Source organism: Paroedura picta, chromosome 16, assembly GCF_049243985.1.
Source record: "Paroedura picta isolate Pp20150507F chromosome 16, Ppicta_v3.0, whole genome shotgun sequence".
NCBI classification, from domain to species: domain Eukaryota; kingdom Metazoa; phylum Chordata; class Lepidosauria; order Squamata; family Gekkonidae; genus Paroedura; species Paroedura picta.
The window spans coordinates 716,008-732,979 of NC_135384.1; the positions used below are offsets into that span (position 1 = coordinate 716,008).

Sequence of the window (16,972 nt, forward strand, 5' to 3'; positions counted from 1 at the left end):
ACGTTTGTCAGGAACTGAGTGGACAAGAGCCGTCTCATTTCTGCAGCTCCTGAGTTCGCACGACCCCTCCCGTCCTGGGGGCTCACCCCAAGCAGCTCAGAGAAGAACCCTCTCAAGAAGAGTCAGGCAGACTCACATTTCCAACCCAAGGAGAAACCATACTTGCCCTCCCAATCCAAATCCTTTCTTTTAAAAAATTTATTTGAAAAAGAAAATTATTGTTTTTCCTTTCCAACTCTGGACATATTCAAGTATTGTTTCTTTTGCTTGCTGTCCACCCTGAAACAGAAAAGGGGTCTTCACACCTCTCCCCCCCGCCTCCCACCCCCCCTCCCCATCCTATCCTCAAGGAATTACAAGAGGGGGCATGAAAAAAGATTTTTTTTGGGGGGGGATTCAAGTATAAAGCTGCCCAGAGGGGAGAGGAGGGGGACTCCTGTTTAGCCCACACATGAAAGAAGGGGAGAGAATTTAAATTCTGTGGAAGAAAAAATTGGGGAGGGGGGTCTTATCTGAACACCGTCCTTTCTCGTGTCTCTGCAAGGCCCCCAGGGACCTGGGCTTCCACTTTCTCCTCTGCCTCCTTCCCCTCGGGGCCTCTCCTCTCACCTTCTGTAGACAAAGCAGGCCTCCCAGAGTCTCTCTGCCAGTCCCGAGAGAGAGAGAGAGTGAGGAACCAGGTTACCTAAGAGATTTGACGCAGCACGTGGGTCCCCCTTGCCTCTCGGAGGGCCAGCAGGCTCTCTCCTCTGGCTGGGTCCATCAGTCGTGGCTTGCCTCACTCAGTGGCATGTGGCGGATAGTGTGGAATATCCAGTCCATCTTGGTGGTCCACCCACCGTGGTGGGCCTCGTTCATCTGTTTGGTGAAGTATTCGAGTGCCTCCTGCTCGGACTTATCCAGGGCCAGAGTCTTGCGCAGATAGGCCACGTCATCAAAGGACTGGAGCTCTGGCATCCCGGAACCCAGCATCATGGAAAAGAGGTTGATCAGCAGGTTGGCGTGTTGGCGGATGGTCAGGTAGGCCTTGTAGCACATCTCTTGGAACCTAGCGGGGTGAAAAGGGGCCGTTGGCCTAGGCAGGAGGGGATGCCCTGCGGGCTCACGCTCCTGGATTCCCCGGAATAGGAACGGGAACCCAAAGAGAGCCTTGGCAGGAATAAAGCAAGGGCCCACCCCCTGCAGAAAGAAGCAGGCATTTCAAGACGCCCTGAACAGGTAGATGGGGAATGCATATCCAAGTCCGGCAACACCTGAGAGACCACAAGATTTTCAGGGTAGGAGTTTTCGGGAGCCAGAGTTGTCTTTGTCGGATACTGCCGACTCCTCTCCCGCTCAGAAAGTGGGAGGGGCAGAGGAGGTATGATGCAGAATGGGATCGGTTTGATTACAGCAAAGAAGACATTCCCGGGGGCAGAAGATCTGCATCTGCAGTAGGATAAGAACCCTGTGCGTCTGGCAAAGGGAGCCTGGACTCCGCATAACGGATTGGTCTCTGAGGTGCTCCTGGACTCAAATCTGACCGTCCCACTGCAGACCGACACAGCTACGCCTCTCAAATTATCCAGCCGGGCTTCTGACTGGCTTCTGTAGATTAACAACAGAACACTGCTTGGGCAGTAGCTGCCACCACAGCACAGGGGAGGGTGGCTGTTAGGAGGCGAGAAGATGCTGGCCAACAAGGCCCCTGCTAAGCAGAGTGCTGAACAGTATCTAGAAGAGCTGGGCTCGGCCCCTTGCCTGGGATCTTGCCCTTGGCTCTGCCCGCTGCATAGGCCGCTTGGTGGACGTACCCACCCCCACCTCCACCATTGGCCCGAACTCCGCAGGGGCCCTCGGGCACACAGAGGCAGGGGACTCTTGCTCTCGGAGGAGGGCTCGAGGGCCTTTGCTGAGGCACCGTCTGGATGGAGCTGTTCCATTGGGTTTAACACTTCTGACATTTCGCTCACCAGTTTAGACCGGTGGGAAGTGACCATGAATGGTGAAAAAAGCCGCGCAAAATGCTTCCCTGCGTGCAGAATAAGTGCACAGGCCACTTGGCTCTCACCTCTCAAACTCTTTGGTCTTTGTGCACTCCTGCACCCCTTTGCTGATGACGATGAGGAAATCCTGGGTGAGGACAAAGGGGACCCGCTCCCGCTTGTAGCCAAACTTCTTCTTCTTGTGGTCCAGGAAGTGCCCGAAGTCTATATGGAAGAGCTGAAGGGGCCAACGGGGAGGGGAGGGGAGGGGAGGGGAGGGCAGAGCATCTCTCAGCACGGAGCTTCATTGACCAGAACCAGTGAGGACAAAGGGGCACGGGACACACGACAAGAACCATGAATCTGCCTTACGCTGAGTGCACCAGCGTTCGTCGGCAGGGGCTCATGGGAATAGTAGTCCATGGACTTCTGGGGGGGGCACAGTTTGACTACCCCCCTGCCAAGGTCTCAAGCGAGACATCTTTCCCATCACCTGCTGCCTGGTCCTTTGAACTGGAGGTGCTGCCGGGGATTGAACCGGGGACCGTCTGCATGCGAAGGACATGCTCCCTCACCAAGCCCCTCCCTTTCCCAGTGGGTGGGAGAGAACAGGCAGGAAGAGGGAACACTGGACGTGCCTCACCTGTCCATCATCCTTGACCATGATGTTGCTGTTGTGCCGGTCCCCGATGCCCAGGATAAACGTGGCCACGCAGTAGCCGGCGCAGGAGCGTGTGAAGAGGTCAATGGCCGCATCGTAACTACGCCAGGAAAGAAAGGGTTAACTAAACAAAGGTCCTCCCCACCCACACCAGACTCTCCCAGACTGACCCAGACTCAGTGGACGTCCCCAGAATTGTGTGGCCGACCCCACCACGCCTGCTGCCCACGTCACGCAAACCCACACCCGTTCATCCCGTTGCCTGGACTCCTCACGGCCTCCTGCCTGGCTTCTGGCTCCCCCCCCCAAGAAAGTGGTTCTTCCCAGGACAGAATGGGGCCCTTCATTTACGGAACAGGCTCCACAGGGTGTGGCGATGGCCCTCGCTAAGCCCCTGGAACATTCACAGCAGCCGGATCTAACAACAGGGACGCGTCCCATGAAATTGAGGGGCAGCAGATGCAGGAAGGACAAAAGGAGCTGCTTCTAGGCACAGGGGCTGACTTAAATGCGAACTTTGCTGCCAAAGGATGGACTGAAGGCCACAGGGATGGAGAACTTTAAAAGGGGATTTGACAGGTTCATGCAGGAGAGGTCTGTCAGAGAGTGCAGAAGACGGTTGGGAAGCATATTTGTCTACACATCCCTTGCGGAAGATGGTTGGCCATCGTGTGAAAAGGCAGGATGCCGGAAGAGGTGGACGACTGGCCTGATCCAACAAGTCTCTTCTGCAGTTCTTGGATGACAAAAGTGAAAGCATCTCTGCAGGAGAGGCAGCTGCTGGGGCTAGGGGTGGACTTTTGGTCTGACCCTCCAAGGTCCCCCTAACACTCTCAATGCAAAGGAGGCCCCCCCAGCCCCCCCCCCCGCAGTGCCCAGGACTGACCCCTCTCCCTTGTTCTTGTCCTTCAGCCAGTGGTGCAAGGCATTACTGTTGAACTGCAGTGCCCCCTTCAGGCCTCCCTTGCACTGGATCTGCATGATGGTGTGGGAGCTCTTCACCACTTCAATGAGGCCCACACAGTCCCCGATGGACAGGCACCCGTAGGGCAGCATCCTGCAAGGGGCCCAGAAGAACACCAGGCGGGTCAGGCAGCTGTTGGCTCCCAAGCTAAGCGGGGGCCCACTTCTGACTGCTTGGCTGGGGGGGGGGGAAGCAGCTTGTGCAGAGCGGTCTCTGTGGGACACAGTGCAAGGCCCTCCAGCTGCCCTGAGAAGCTGCTGCATGTGGCGACTGCAAGGGGAAAATCCCGGCTGCTTGGCCCAATGCCCACCCCAGGCCACGACCAACCGGCTCACATTCTCCCTACCGAAGGTCCAGGCCCTGGTTCTGCCACATGCTCTCCATGATCCGGATGATTTGCAGGGTGAGCATATCCTGCCGGAGGTCTAGGAGCAACAGAGTGGGGAACAGAGCAAAGACAAATATGAGGGTCATACTGGAGGCGGGGCTAAAGGGCGGGCGTGGGAGGGGAAAATGGTCTCCCAGTTTGGTTTGGCCCCTTGTCTTCCTCATGAAGTCCTAGAATGGCCCTTAGCATGGCTTTGGAAAAGAGTGAGCTACATCCACGGAGGAAACACCCACAGGCAGAGCAGAGAAAGCCCTCTTCTCTTCCCTTGCTGGAACTTGAGGGCTCCCCATGAAACTGGCAGGGAAGACTCAGAAGCAGCAAAAGAAATCCTCCAGGCAGGGGGCTTGCTGCAGCCAGAGCTGGTGAAGACCAGCAAATCTGACATCTGCATTCATGGGGGAGGGAGCCTTCGCCAGAACTGATAACCAGCAAACATTAACAGCGGGGTGGCGGCCGTGGCTGTGGGCCTCCTGGAGGGCATCCGGTGGTGATGGAAGGAAACAGACGCTGGTGGTCCAGCATGACTGAGCCAGGAGGCTAGACGCTGGGCATGGACGTCCCCTGCCTGCCCCACTGCGAGACAGACCGTTGAGACGAGGCGACCCTCTCTCCTGCCCCAGCAAGCAGCCTCTCCCGCTCTCACCCCGGCCCGGCCTCCTTGCCTGCTCTGCTCAGCAGTGCTCACCATCCCCATTTTTGAAAATGATCTCGTGGTTGGTGAAGAGCAGCTCGGACATGATGTCGGGATTTTCCCAGTTCAGCCACAACGGCCGCTTGGCAGAGGACATGATCCGGCACTCGTCCAGCCTGGCGGCAGAGGGAGCCTGGGTCAGAGGTGCCTCTTCGGAGCTGGCCTTTCCCTGCCCCCAGTCCACCAATCCCTGCCCCCAACCCCAAACCCAGGAGCCCTGGCCAGCCCCCCCCCCCCATTGTCAGGCTGAACTTCTCTCGCCCCGGAGAAAGCCGGGTCTTACCGGAGATTGCCCAGCTGGTGCACGGGGTTGAGTGGGCAGATAAAGCCCTGAAGTGCCTCCATATAATCCGGCCTCCTCATTTGCTCCACCAGGAACTTCATCTGCATCTTGGGAGGAGGGGGGGGGGACCAAACAGAGAGTGTTCCTGAGGATATGCAAAGTGCTTTCCTGCACTGACCATAGCCAAACACAGATGCCAAAGGAAGGGGAAGGTTTCCCCTGTCCAACACTTCCCCGGCCTCTCCCTCCTGATGATTCTGCCTCAGTGTGCTTCAGAAAAAGGTGGGCTTCACTCCTCAGGGTGCAGGAGGGTCTCTGGGGAATCCCTGAACCGCCTTTCTCCAGGGCTTACGAGGAACAGAACAAAAAGGAAAGAGGGTCTGTGGCAGGTACCTTCTGCGTCTCGTCCTTTTTCTCTTGCTTCAGGATGTCGGTCAGGTTGATGAGCTTCTCCATGGCCTCCACCTGCCGGTTCAGGTGCTTCAGGTACATCCCACAGCCCCGGCAAAAGGCCTCCAGCATTAGCCCGAAGCGCTGAGAAACGGGCTTGCTGTGCATCTCAGACCTGCAGGAGAGAAGACGGGATCTGTCACAGGACACACTGCTGGCCTCTGGCAGTCAGCCCGCCTGCCCTTCCCAACACCCCTTCCCACTTTCTCCTGGGTAAGAGAAGGCAGGACAGCTTGGCAGGGCCTTTTTTGTGGGAGGGAGTTGGGCCATGGAAGCTCATCCAGCTACAAGCTGAGGCTCTTCTGCTCCATTACAAAACTGCTGTGGAGGTGGGGCTTCCCTCCCCGCCCGCCATCGCTTCCCTCGCGGCCACACATACTTGAGATGCCAGAAGTAGAAGTGTCCGATCCGCTGGTTCGTCAGAGCCTTCATGGTAAGAAATCGGGCCAGGGGGTTGTCCAGATACTGCTCGTACTTGAGAACCTTCCAAAAGGAGATGAGGCTAGTCAGGGGGGTGGTCAGCTGGCAGCCGCTCTGCAGGGTCTCAGGCAGAAATCTTCCCCATCACCTCCTGCCTGGCACTCTTGAACCGGAGATGCTGCTGGGGATTGAACCTGGGATCTTCTGCATGCCAGGCAGGGGCTCTGCCACTGAGCCATGGCCCCTCCCCTGAGCCCAAGCTGGCCTGCTCCTGATGCCTGCCACGCAGATGCTCTTGCGATTGCCCCAGACGGGCCAGCTGGCACTGTGGTGGGTGCCAGACACACAGCCGCAAGTCACCTTCCAGTGGCCCACCCCTGGCCTCCAGCCCACTACCTGCACGAGCTGGATGAGGTACTGAGAGAGCTTGTCATCCGTCAGGCCCTTCACGAGGCATTTCAGGGCGAACTCCCTCACGACGGGGTCAGGGAAATTGCAGTCCAGGAGTTCCATGGAGAGCTCTGGTTTGATGAGGGGCCACTCCCGGAGAAGGCAATACATCTGGCAGGGCAGGAAGGGAGGCGGGGACCACTGAAATGGCAGCCGTCAGCCACAGGGCTGGGGCAGGGCTGCCCACACAGGACATGCTAGCCTCACCTGAGCCACCTCGTCCCGTGAATTCCACTTGACAGACAGCAGGAGTTTAGGGAGGGTCTCCGGGATGTTGACGCAGTAGTGCCTGGAAGGAAAGGAGCGAACTGTTAACACTCGGGCCGCCCCCTGTTTGGACCACAGAGTTCTGCCTCCCTGCAATCCATGTATCTGCCAGCATGGAGCAGTGGTGACAGCGGTGGACAAGGAGGTGGGAGACCCAGGTTCACTCTCCACTCTGCTGCGGTGGCCTGCAGGGCATCCGCAGGCCAGTCGTTTTCTCTCACCTAACCCACTTCACATCTATTTATTTGTATTTATTAAAAACATTTATTAGCTGCCTTTCTAGGTGGCTTTCAAGCAGAGTTGAAACATATAATAAACTGCACTGAAACCATAAAATCAGCATTGAAAATCACCAAGGACACTTAACCAAATGCGGTCCTAAAATAATGCCTCCCGCTGCTTCCTGAAGGTGCAAAGAGGGGGCCAGGCGGACCTCCCTGGGGAGGCCGTTCCACAATTGTGGGGCTGCTCCTGACAAGGCCGTCGCTTGCATACCCTGCAGGGGGTGGCCGCGAAGCCGAAAAGGAGCAAGCTCTTGCCCCTCAGGCCGAGCAGCCTGGAAGAGTGAACGAGAACAGCCAAGAGCTGCTCCCCGTCGGGAGAGAACGCGGGCAAGGCTTGAGCCCACCCACCGGTGCCTCCACAGGAAGTCCTTCTCCTGCTCCGTGATCTCCGAAAGCGGGTCCCGGTTGCAAATGTTCCGGAGCTGCTCCAGTTCACTTTCGTCAAGGGAGCTGTCCCGGGCCAGGCGGTTACTCTGGAGGAAGGGAGAGAGAAGTTCGTCTCCCCACCCAGCTCGCTTCCCTCGCTTCTAGCCTCTGCCCCCTGTCCACGCTCCAAGCTGGCGCCCTTACCAGTCCCACCATGCAGTAGTTGAGCCCCAGCTCCCGAGACATGGCCCAGTTGGCGTGCTCCTCTATTTCAGTGGCGTCGGCAAATTTGACGGTGTGGCTGTACCAGGTGAATTCCAGCTCAAGGCAAGGAGTCTCCTGTGGAGGGGGAAGTGGGGCAGCCAAGCCAGGTGCTGCTAGTCAGGGCTTTACAGGCAGTTAGGGCTCTCCCCTTCCCCCCCTGACCTCACCCCCCCTGACCTCACCCCCCCCCCGGCAGCTGATCTCTTTTCTGTTCCTGGACTGAACCTCCTCCTGAAATGATTCCCACTATGGCTCTGGTGGGCTCCCCCATTCAGCCTCCGCCTTCCCCGCCCACGAGAGAAGAGGTGCCCTGTCAGGCGGCAGGTGAGCAGCCTCACCTTATTAGGATTGGAGCCTCCCACTCCGATGGGGTTGAGCAGGTCCTCCAGGCCGTGGGGAACGGGCCACAGGTTCAGCGCCATCTTCCCGGCCACCAGGGTGTCTTTGTAGTCAAAGAGGTTGACGTTGCCCCAGGCAAGGGGGCAGTGCTCCTGTCAAGTGGGCACACGCATGAAGCAGCCTGCTCCTGACACAGACCCTTGCTCCAGCTAGGTCCAGAAATGGCTCTCCCGGGTCCCAGGCAGAGATCTTTCACGTCACCTCCTGCCAGATCCCTGAACTGGAGGTGGCAGGGATTGCACCCGGGACAAAGCAGAGGCTCTTCCACTGGGCCACGACCGCTCCATAGACCATGCGGGGCTGTGTGAGACCTGGCTCCCAAGCCACGCTCCCAGGCCTCCCTCCGTGCCCTGAGGACGCCTACCTCCTTGGCCCCCTTGCGGCCTTTCACTGAGCAGATGGACACGCAGAGGCGGGCAGCTCGCGGCAAGTCGGTAAGATAGATGTCGTAGGAGAGCCACTCGTTCCACCTGCCGATAAAGAGAGTCTCCCTGGAGTCAGCTGGACGGGGATGTCCCTGCCTCCCTTGCAAGGCGGCACAACCCAGCCTGTGGATTTGCACTGGGATTTCTGTTTCCGGAGCTTCCAGACCTTTTTAAACTAAAGAGTCGGGCTCTCACATTCAATCCTGAGAATACCCAGATTCAAGCTCTGGGGCACCTCAGACAGCAACAAGATTGGGAGAGGGGGGGGCACAGTTCCCTTTCTCAGATATCAGCAATGGGAGCTCTGACTCCTGAGAGACCATGCCCCAAAACTCCTGTGGGTCTCTCAAGGGCTACCAGACTCCTGCCGAGGTGTACTACTGCAGACCAGCAGGTCTACTCATGTGAAACTACTCCAGAGAACAGTGCTTGTACCATAGCTGAACTCCCAGGGCACAACTGTCCCTTGGACTTTCCTCCTCCCTGCATTTATTTATTTGTTTGTTTATATGGCTCATGGTGGTTAACAACTCTCAACAATTAAAAAAATCCCATAAAACAATAATTAAAATTCCCTCGTTACAACCCTCCACCACATTCGTCTGTCTTGATTACCGGGGGTTGGAGCAGGGGACGCGCTGGGTGTTCACGTTGTCACAAAGGGGCTCCCCACCGTGGAAAATTCCCGTCCGGACATAGATCTACATAGCGAGAGAGGGAAAGATGAGATCAGCCCTCAGTCGTCCCCCTGCTCTGTCAATGTTAGCCCCTTCTTCTCCCAGAAGATCTGGTGAGCCCCATGCTTCCCAGAGAGAAAACCCAGCAAAACTGTCTGCCACATCTGCATTTCCCCATAATTCTGGGCAGTTCAGACTTCTCAGGAGATCAGGAAAAGGGACCTCAGCACTGGTGTCCAAGGGGAGTAGCATGCCTGAGGCAAATGGGGTGGCCCAGGGTGCAGCAGGTCCGGTGACGCTGGCGGCCCTGCCAAAGGTTTAGCTGGTCGTGCAGCGTGAGGCCCATCACCTGGCCCCGGTGCCCAGTTGGGCCTCCCTCCCTCCTGCCCCACCTTATCGATATCGCGGATGTTGACATTGACGTAGGTGGCACACAAGATCTTGATTCGCAAAAGGCTGTTGATGGACCAGAGCGACTTGGTGGGGACGTCTCCGTTGACGTGTGAGGAAGGGGCAGAGCGGCGTGCATAGGAAGGCAGAACAAACACGTTGGCCGGCAGCTGGCCATAGAGGCTCTCCTTGCTCATGAGCATCAAGTGGGGCAGGCGGCCAATGGCAATGCAGTTCCTCATGTACTGGAGGTAGAGAAGAGGAAAAGAACACACTGTAGACAAAGTAGCTCGGTCTGCCACCATATCCTGCCAGTGCCTTCATTTAGCTCTCATTCATTTCAACAGAGACCACCAAAAGCCAGTGGAGGAGGAGTTTGTGAGTCAGACGAGAATCTGGGAGACCCTGGAAAGAATGCCTGTTCTGCCGTGATGCTCACTGGGAGTCGCTGGGACAGTCAGCCTAACTTACCCTGTAGGGCTGTTGCAAAGATAAAAAGGGCAAGACAGAACTATGTACGGCACCCTCATAACTTTGGAAGAACAGGTGGGATTGTACTAGACACACAGAGGTTCAAATAGAGGGGAGCTTCCCATTGAATGGGGTGCATGCCTCATGATCAGGTTCTTTCACAGCTTGCTCTGCTACCATTAATAGCACCTCCGGGTTGGTTAGTAAGGAGAGAGAAAGTCAACGGCCCTTGCACAGATGGCTCTGGTGTAGGTATGTGTGGGTGGGTGGGTGTTCCTCATGTGGCAAAGCAGGACTTGCAGGGAGGGTCATTCCTCGTGGGCGTAAAGGGCCCTCACCTTGTACTGGCTGAGTGGATATTTCTCGAGTAAATACTCATCGCAGCCGCACACCTTCAGGAGGTACTTCCCCTGGTACTCCTGCACACACAAGCGCAGCTGCTCTGGCGACAGGTGCATGCTGCGCGTCTTCTTTCGGATGGCCTCGGCGATCACCTGCTCCGGCAGCGCATCGTGTGGCGTCTTGAGGGTATATTTCTGTTTGTCGTTGTTTGGAGACACAATAACCCAAATGGTCACTATGATCCGACCTTCAGGAGACGGAGGGGGAAAGCAGGACAAGGAAGAGTCACTCACGTGAGCCAGTCCCTCATATGTGGTAGATAGCAAGATGGGTTTTAGGGGAAGGGTGGCCCATGGGCCTGGTCCTAGCTCCTGGCACGCTTGCCTCCTGCAGGGCCTGAGCCAGAGGCCGGACTTCTTCTCCTACTGGGTTCCTCGCTGTGGCTGTCTTTTCCTCAGAGTCTCCCCTGACCAAACTTTTGGATAACCTTTATTTTAAGGGGGCATTTAGGGGGCACTGGGTATGACCTGATTGCTTTTTTTAAAATGGCTTTTTGGCTGTACCTCTGGTTCTGTTTTATTGATTTGTAATCAATCAGGCCCAGAAAATGAGGAAAACACTGGTGCTCCCTTTCTAGTTTTATAAGGGCCAAGCTACCTGTTACGGTTTTTAACAAAGTGGATCTGGGTTCCCTGAACTCTGCTTGGGTTCTCCACAGCACTGTAGCGGCTGCAGGGAATGGCTTCGGAGAAAAAAAGGGCAGCCCAAACAGGCTCAGAACTCTGCTAAGGAGGAAGGAAGAACTTCTAGCCCTTTCCCTCTTTCAGTCATTTCTGAAAGCCCTGCTTTGTGCCTCCCTCAGATTACTAAGGGTTGCCATTCTGCAGGTGAAGTCAGGAGTTCTCCTGTACTTGCAACTGATCTAACGGCAAAAACAAGATCCCTTGGAGGACTCTCTGGCCTCAGAGCCTGCAGAGGTTCCTTTCTGCCCCAAACCCTGCCTCCCTCCAGGACTCTCCCAACCCAGCGCTTGCATCCCTAGAAGTTACCTTTGTCCAGTTTGCTATAGACATGTTTGGGCAACTCTGGGCTGGACTCCACGTTGGGGGGGTAGACATACAGAGCCTGGCTTTGCGGCCCAACAGCTCCCCGCGTCTCCACAGCTTCACGGCAAACGGAGAGGATATTTCTCCGGAATTCCTGCACCTCAGGGTCCTTGACAAGCTCAAATTCACAGATGGGCATCCCAATGGCAAACCCTGTGCCAGAGAAGATGGGTCAGAGGGACTGCAGAACGGAGCCTCAGCCCTCCCCAAGACCACTGCCCTCCTGTCCTGGCAACAAGTTCAGTTGGCTCTGATTTGGCCCGGGGCCTGCGACTCACCAATCTCCCGGTTCAAGATCTTCTCCTCTCGGTTGCCCACTGGCTCAATGACCTTGAGGATGGGTTGGAAGAGGCGCAGATCGCAGAGACGCCGTGACTCATCGTAGAATTCTTCCCTCTCTGCTTCCTGAGTCACCCCCACAAAGATGTAGGAGGATTCGTCCTGTGGGGATGAAAATGAACGGGGCTGGGGACCCGGAGTCCTCAGGAGAACCCCTTTCCCACCCACACACCATCCAGGCCCCCTGCTCCTGCTCACAGCAGCCTCACTTCACCTCGTTTCATCAGTAGACCCCCAGGAGTCTGGCTCCTGCTCTCTCTAGATCATTTCAGAGCCTGCAGGCACCCTTTGGGGTTCTGGCAAAGGGTGGTGGGTGCACCACAAAATGGCGACTCTCTCTCGCTCACTCACACGCAGAAAGAGAGGGAGGAAGCCCAAGCGCAGGGGACAAGAGGAGTAATTTAAAAAAACACACAGAATAAAGCCCAACCCAAGCGGGAAACTGCCACCATTCTGTACAGCAAATCCGATCTGCAGTGGCCAGTCAGAAGCCCTGCTTGGCAGGAGTCCCAGTCTGGCCCCACTCCACTCCTAAAAACCCTTGGCAGGGGCCTCAAAAGCTGGGTACCTATTGGCACCATGCTGAGGGACCCTGCCCTAGACTCTGCTCATGCACAGAGAACGCAGGCATTCTGGTCCCCAAGCCTCTTTGAAGCAGGGCAGGTTCCTCAGCAAACCCTGGCACGATAAGGAGAGTGTCCGTGGACCAGAGGGACTCAGCTCGCTCCCGGTCACTGGTGGTGGGAGAGGCGGCTGGCCTAGCCTTCCAGGCCGGTGACGCTGTCGGTGGGTCCGAGCCCATCCCCTCCTGTGTTGGCAACCCAGAAGGGGTAAACTGGTGACTGAATACCGGTTCCCGCTCTTTTTCTGCCCTGACCTGGAGGGCCAGGCTCGCCTAGCCTGGTCAGATCTTGGAAGCTACGTGGGGTCAGCCAAGGTCAGTGCTGGACAGAAGACCTCCGAGGAAGTCTGGGGGTGCTACGCAGAGCCAGGCAAGAGCAAGCTCCCCCTGTCCATCTCTTGGCAGCCCCCCCCTCTTCTTCTGCCTCAGCCACGGGGAGTCCTTTGCCCTCCCTCCTTGGACTGACCAACCTGCAGGAGGTGGAAAAGAGGGTATTTCCGGGCTTCCTTGAAAAGGTCGTGCTTGATCCCCAGGAGAGTAGCTTCCCGCAGACATTCCAGAGTGACGATCATGCCGTTGGGTAGGCAGCAATCCACCATGATCCGCGGGGGCATGAGGTGGAGCCCCCACAGCTCCCCGGACGAGGGCCGTGGCGGCATGGCTGCAACGGGACCGGAAGACCTGGCACGTGGCTAGAGACACACCAGAGGACTAGAGCATGCCGGTCACCTAAAGGGCAGAAGGGAGAGGGAGGGGAGAGTTAGGGTCCGCTGTAAGTCAGCCCTGCCCCCATGCCGGAGCTCTGCAGACACATCACACCGTGGAGGCCTTTCCTTTCTCCACACCGGCTATGTGGCCCTCCGGGGAACCACTTGGGGTCAAGGAACTCTGGTGACCCTCCATGGTCAGGAGAGACCTGAAGCAGCCAAACCGACTCTCTCGCGTTTGGGCGCAGCACACAAGCACAAAACAAGAGAGAGAGGATGTCTCCAGGGCCCCTCTCATCTGATTTGGGAAGCTCAGCAGGTGAGGACTTAGAAGGAAGACCCCCGAGGCAGCTCAGGGTGGCAACAGCGAGGCAAACATTAGCAAAGCACCTCTGACCACGTCTTGCCACAGGGAGCCTGCCGCTTGACTTCATGTGAACAATAAACTGTGAGGAGGGGGACAGTGGGGAAAGACAGCCCCCTCCCCTCAGTATTTATGAGCATCTTGTGTTGCTTTTGTGCCACCCAGGCATCTGGGGGGGAGGGGGCGAATTCCAGGGTCCGTGGTCAACCTGAGGGTCCCACGGGGCTGGGCGAGTCATCTGACTGGCTGAGTCTTTGCCTGCCAGCCCTGGGTGCTCCTGGCCAGCCTGCCTCAGGTGCTCTCCTCCCCCAAGTGGTTACTGCCCAGTCTGCAAGGAAGGCTTGGGGGCCAGTCCGGTGGGAAGTCCCACTGGGCATCCTGAGGGGGGGACTTCGCACTGAGGCAGGCCCACAGCCACTTAGAGAGCAAGCAGACATGGCTTGGCAATAAAGCAGACGCAACGTCAGCTGTCAGCACTGATGATGCACAAACTCTACGTTGCTCAGTTTTACGTTTGCGAGCCTGACAGACATCAGAGCCAAAGACCCCCCCTCCCGCCCCCCTCCCACAGCCCCAGGATTTTTTGCTGAAGGCTTTCCGTTCTGCTCCCTCCGTCTCCACCGGGATCTTTCTCGGGAGGCTGTGAAGGACCCCAGCCGTGCATGCGTCACTGCCGCCCTCTCCCAAGCAGCTTACTCAAGAGCAAAGGATGAGCAAATGGCTGGGGCTGAAGGGGAGGCTCTTGAACGCCGCCGGAGAGGTGGGCTCTGCGCCGATGAATTCACAGACAGGCTGCCTTAGGAATATGTCGCAGGGTTTCTGTCTGCTGCTCTCTGCCTTTCAGCAGTCCCCCTTCGGTGCCAACCGATCATCTTTCTGTCTCTCTGCAGTCAAAAACTGTGGCAAAAAATGATTTATTCAAAAACATTCTAAGGGGGGGGGGGTGAGAACTCCAGCCCTAACAGGTATCTGAAGCACGCTCCGCTCTATAACAATGCCACCCTCCAGGGGCAAAGCTACGAGCTCTTCTAAACTCAGGGTAACGGTTCGGTGCATGTGATACAGAAAGGAAGGGGGGGAGCGATGGATGTGTCTGACGCATGGCTCGTGAATGTTGCAGTGGTCCCTTCCCCCCCCCCCACCAAAACCCCAAAAAATCTAACATTCCTTAGCAGCCAAATGACAGACACCCCAATGACACCCCAAATGATAAGACACCCCATACAATATCTTACACCCTTTCCCTCCCCTCCCCCGAAACTTGTCCTGGTTACACTTCCGTCTTCTCCCTGCTTGGAAAGGATTTTCGGTAACAAAAGAAAGCTACTTACATGCCGCTGAATCCTTGAGTCACAAGGCTCCTTCTTGGTTTGCAGGATGCAAAAGCTCTTCCTCCTCCTCCTCCTCCTCCCCACATCGAGGGATTCTTCTCCCACCCCTGCTGCTGCAAGCATCGGATCCCATTCCACACACCCCCACCCCCCAGCAGCTACAGAGTGCCTTTGCAAGTGGTGTATCCGGCATGGGAAAGCACGGATTTCCGTTGGATCCACGGTTTCTCACAGCTGGGAGGGGAGGGAGAAAAAAACAGTATCTTTTCCTGCAACACCCAAATTCAAGCAGGCTGCCCCAGCAAAGACACCCCCCCTCCCCGTCCCACACCATTCAGCGCCAAGCAGGAGGCACTGTCCGGAGATGGGGGTTTGGGGGGGGGGTTGCAGAAGGAGGAGAGAGAAGGCGGCAGCGGCAGTGTTTGCGTTCCTCCTCTCCCATAGGAAGGAGCAGCGCTGGAGAAAATGGACTCATTGCTACTTGGGTAAATGGAGAGAGACACCGACACCAACGATGGGAACTCTGGCTGCAGCCGGCACAGCTGTCCTGGGACATAGGATCCCGCTCAAAGGGGGGCAGAGGAGGATGGAGCAGGGGCCAGCAACTGAGGACCCAGATAATGTCTGTCAGCCACCTTTCTTCCTTATGGGGCTCAAGGGGGCTCACAATAAACCCCTCTTCAGCTGCCTCCTGATGATGAGAAGTGAGGGGGCCAGGCACACCTCTCTGAGGAGATTGCTCCAAAACTGTGGGGGCATGTGTGCTGCCCTGGGCCGTGGGAGGAAGCAGGGAATAAAATGGGTCTGGGGGAGTCCCTGGGTTTCATTTTGGGTGAGGGCTGCCCTCATTTTCATCTTTTGGTGAGGCGGGATCCAGTCTCACCAAATTACAAGGTCAACCCCAGAAAGAAATAGTGTCAAGGGGTGCGGAGATAAAGCTGAACCCTTTCAAGACTATGCTTTATACATTTTTATTATGCCACTGCCTCAGTGGCGATGGTTAGGAGTTACTGCTGACAACCAGATCTTTCCAGAAGACCCAGGAGCAAGGCATGCCAGCAGCAGCCTGACCCTGCCTTTTGTCCTTAGTAGTAGGGATAAACTATACAGAGAGAAACAGACCTATCCGCTGGCAATATAATAAATGTATTCATAAAAGAAAGAAAAGTGTCCTATTTTTGTAGTTTTCCTTGTTTCTTTATTCTGTAGGACTCCTGTCAAAACGGAATCCAGGTAATCTCCGTTTTCAGTGAGAGTCTTTCATCAGTGACAAGTCCTTATGTATATTAATAGTATAATACTGGCCACAGGCTCACATAGGTATGGGGATACCGGTCTGTATTGACACGTTCAGGTATAAACTATAGCTGTAGACTGCTTCTGCACATGCAGGTTCTATTTGGCCATGGTGTCTAAGACTTTATAAAAAAAATTTTGTAAAGCCATGGTGGCTAAGACTTTACTCCTCCATGACTTTACAAAATTATTTTAAAAGCCAATTTCAATAGAACCTGTAAGCCTCCCCCCATTCATCTCTGCATTACCCCTCTTGCACTGAACTAGCACTGAACATGTACCAAATAGCATCTTTATGGGTTGGGCAAACCAGCAGATCTTGTATAAGTCAAATGGAGCATTGAACTGACTTGTTGAATTGGTTTTAATGATATTTTAATTAATAATTATTTATAATTTTATGGTGATTTTATATGTTCAAATATTGTATGTGAACTGCTCTGAGCCAGCTTGGCAGGGAGGAGCAGTATACAAAGCTAAGAAACAAACAAATAAACAGAGGCTATCGCACTTTGGTCACAACATAAGATGTGCTCTCAATCTTTAGGAGTTCTATTTAGGAGTCTCACTCACTACTTTAGTGTTTTATTCATAGGCAGTCCAAACTGGAGATTTTACACTGGGGTCTCTTTATTATTATTATTATTGTTGTTGTTGTTTTAACTGCATTGTAAGCTGCCTTGAGTTCCACAAGGAAGAAAAGCAGATGACAAATAATGCTAGGAAAAGAGGAAGGCCCAGTGTGAGGTGGACTGTCTCAATCACCAAAGCCATTCCCCTCCTTTTGCAAGACCAGAGCGAGGCTGTTGAGGACAGGAGGTTTTGGAGGCCATGCAGTTCTAGGGACACCATAAGTTGGAAGTGAGCTGATGGACCCAAGTCCACCAAGCAAGCTGGGGGGGAAGGGTGCACTGTCCCCTCAGATCTTCTAAAGCATTCAGCCCCCAAACAAATTCTCATTGCTGTAAGAACAATCCTTTCTGGGTAACTGACCTCATTCAAGCTACAGACCGCAAAAATGAACATTTCTCAACCTCCAGAGAAGGGCAAT

General features: G+C 55.5%; 1 protein-coding gene across 3 annotated transcripts; it reads right to left on the reverse strand.

The window, feature by feature from the left end:
• Positions 1 to 183: 183 nt before the first annotated feature.
• Positions 184 to 15,117, reverse strand: LOC143826823 (phosphatidylinositol 4,5-bisphosphate 3-kinase catalytic subunit alpha isoform-like). 3 transcript variants are annotated; one of them, XM_077315892.1, is made up of 23 exons: positions 14,626 to 15,117; positions 13,991 to 14,191; positions 12,694 to 12,952; positions 11,541 to 11,703; positions 11,206 to 11,415; positions 10,153 to 10,403; positions 9,346 to 9,588; positions 8,892 to 8,977; positions 8,216 to 8,321; positions 7,791 to 7,943; positions 7,393 to 7,527; positions 7,171 to 7,295; positions 6,479 to 6,560; positions 6,218 to 6,382; positions 5,781 to 5,884; positions 5,345 to 5,516; positions 4,952 to 5,052; positions 4,663 to 4,784; positions 3,936 to 4,014; positions 3,512 to 3,682; positions 2,608 to 2,725; positions 2,051 to 2,202; positions 184 to 1,048 (listed from the first exon to the last, which is right to left on the reverse strand). In XM_077315892.1, the coding sequence occupies exons 3-23, from the start codon at positions 12,880 to 12,882 to the stop codon at positions 763 to 765; spliced, it is 3,213 nt and encodes a 1,070-aa protein (XP_077172007.1). In that variant the 5' UTR covers positions 12,883 to 12,952; positions 13,991 to 14,191; positions 14,626 to 15,117; the 3' UTR covers positions 184 to 762. The 3 variants fall into 3 exon arrangements, with proteins under 3 accessions (XP_077172007.1, XP_077172005.1, XP_077172006.1); XM_077315890.1 differs by having other exon boundaries at positions 4,952 to 5,058; positions 14,626 to 15,114; XM_077315891.1 differs by lacking the exon at positions 13,991 to 14,191 and having other exon boundaries at positions 4,952 to 5,058; positions 14,626 to 15,115.
• Positions 15,118 to 16,972: the final 1,855 nt, after the last annotated feature.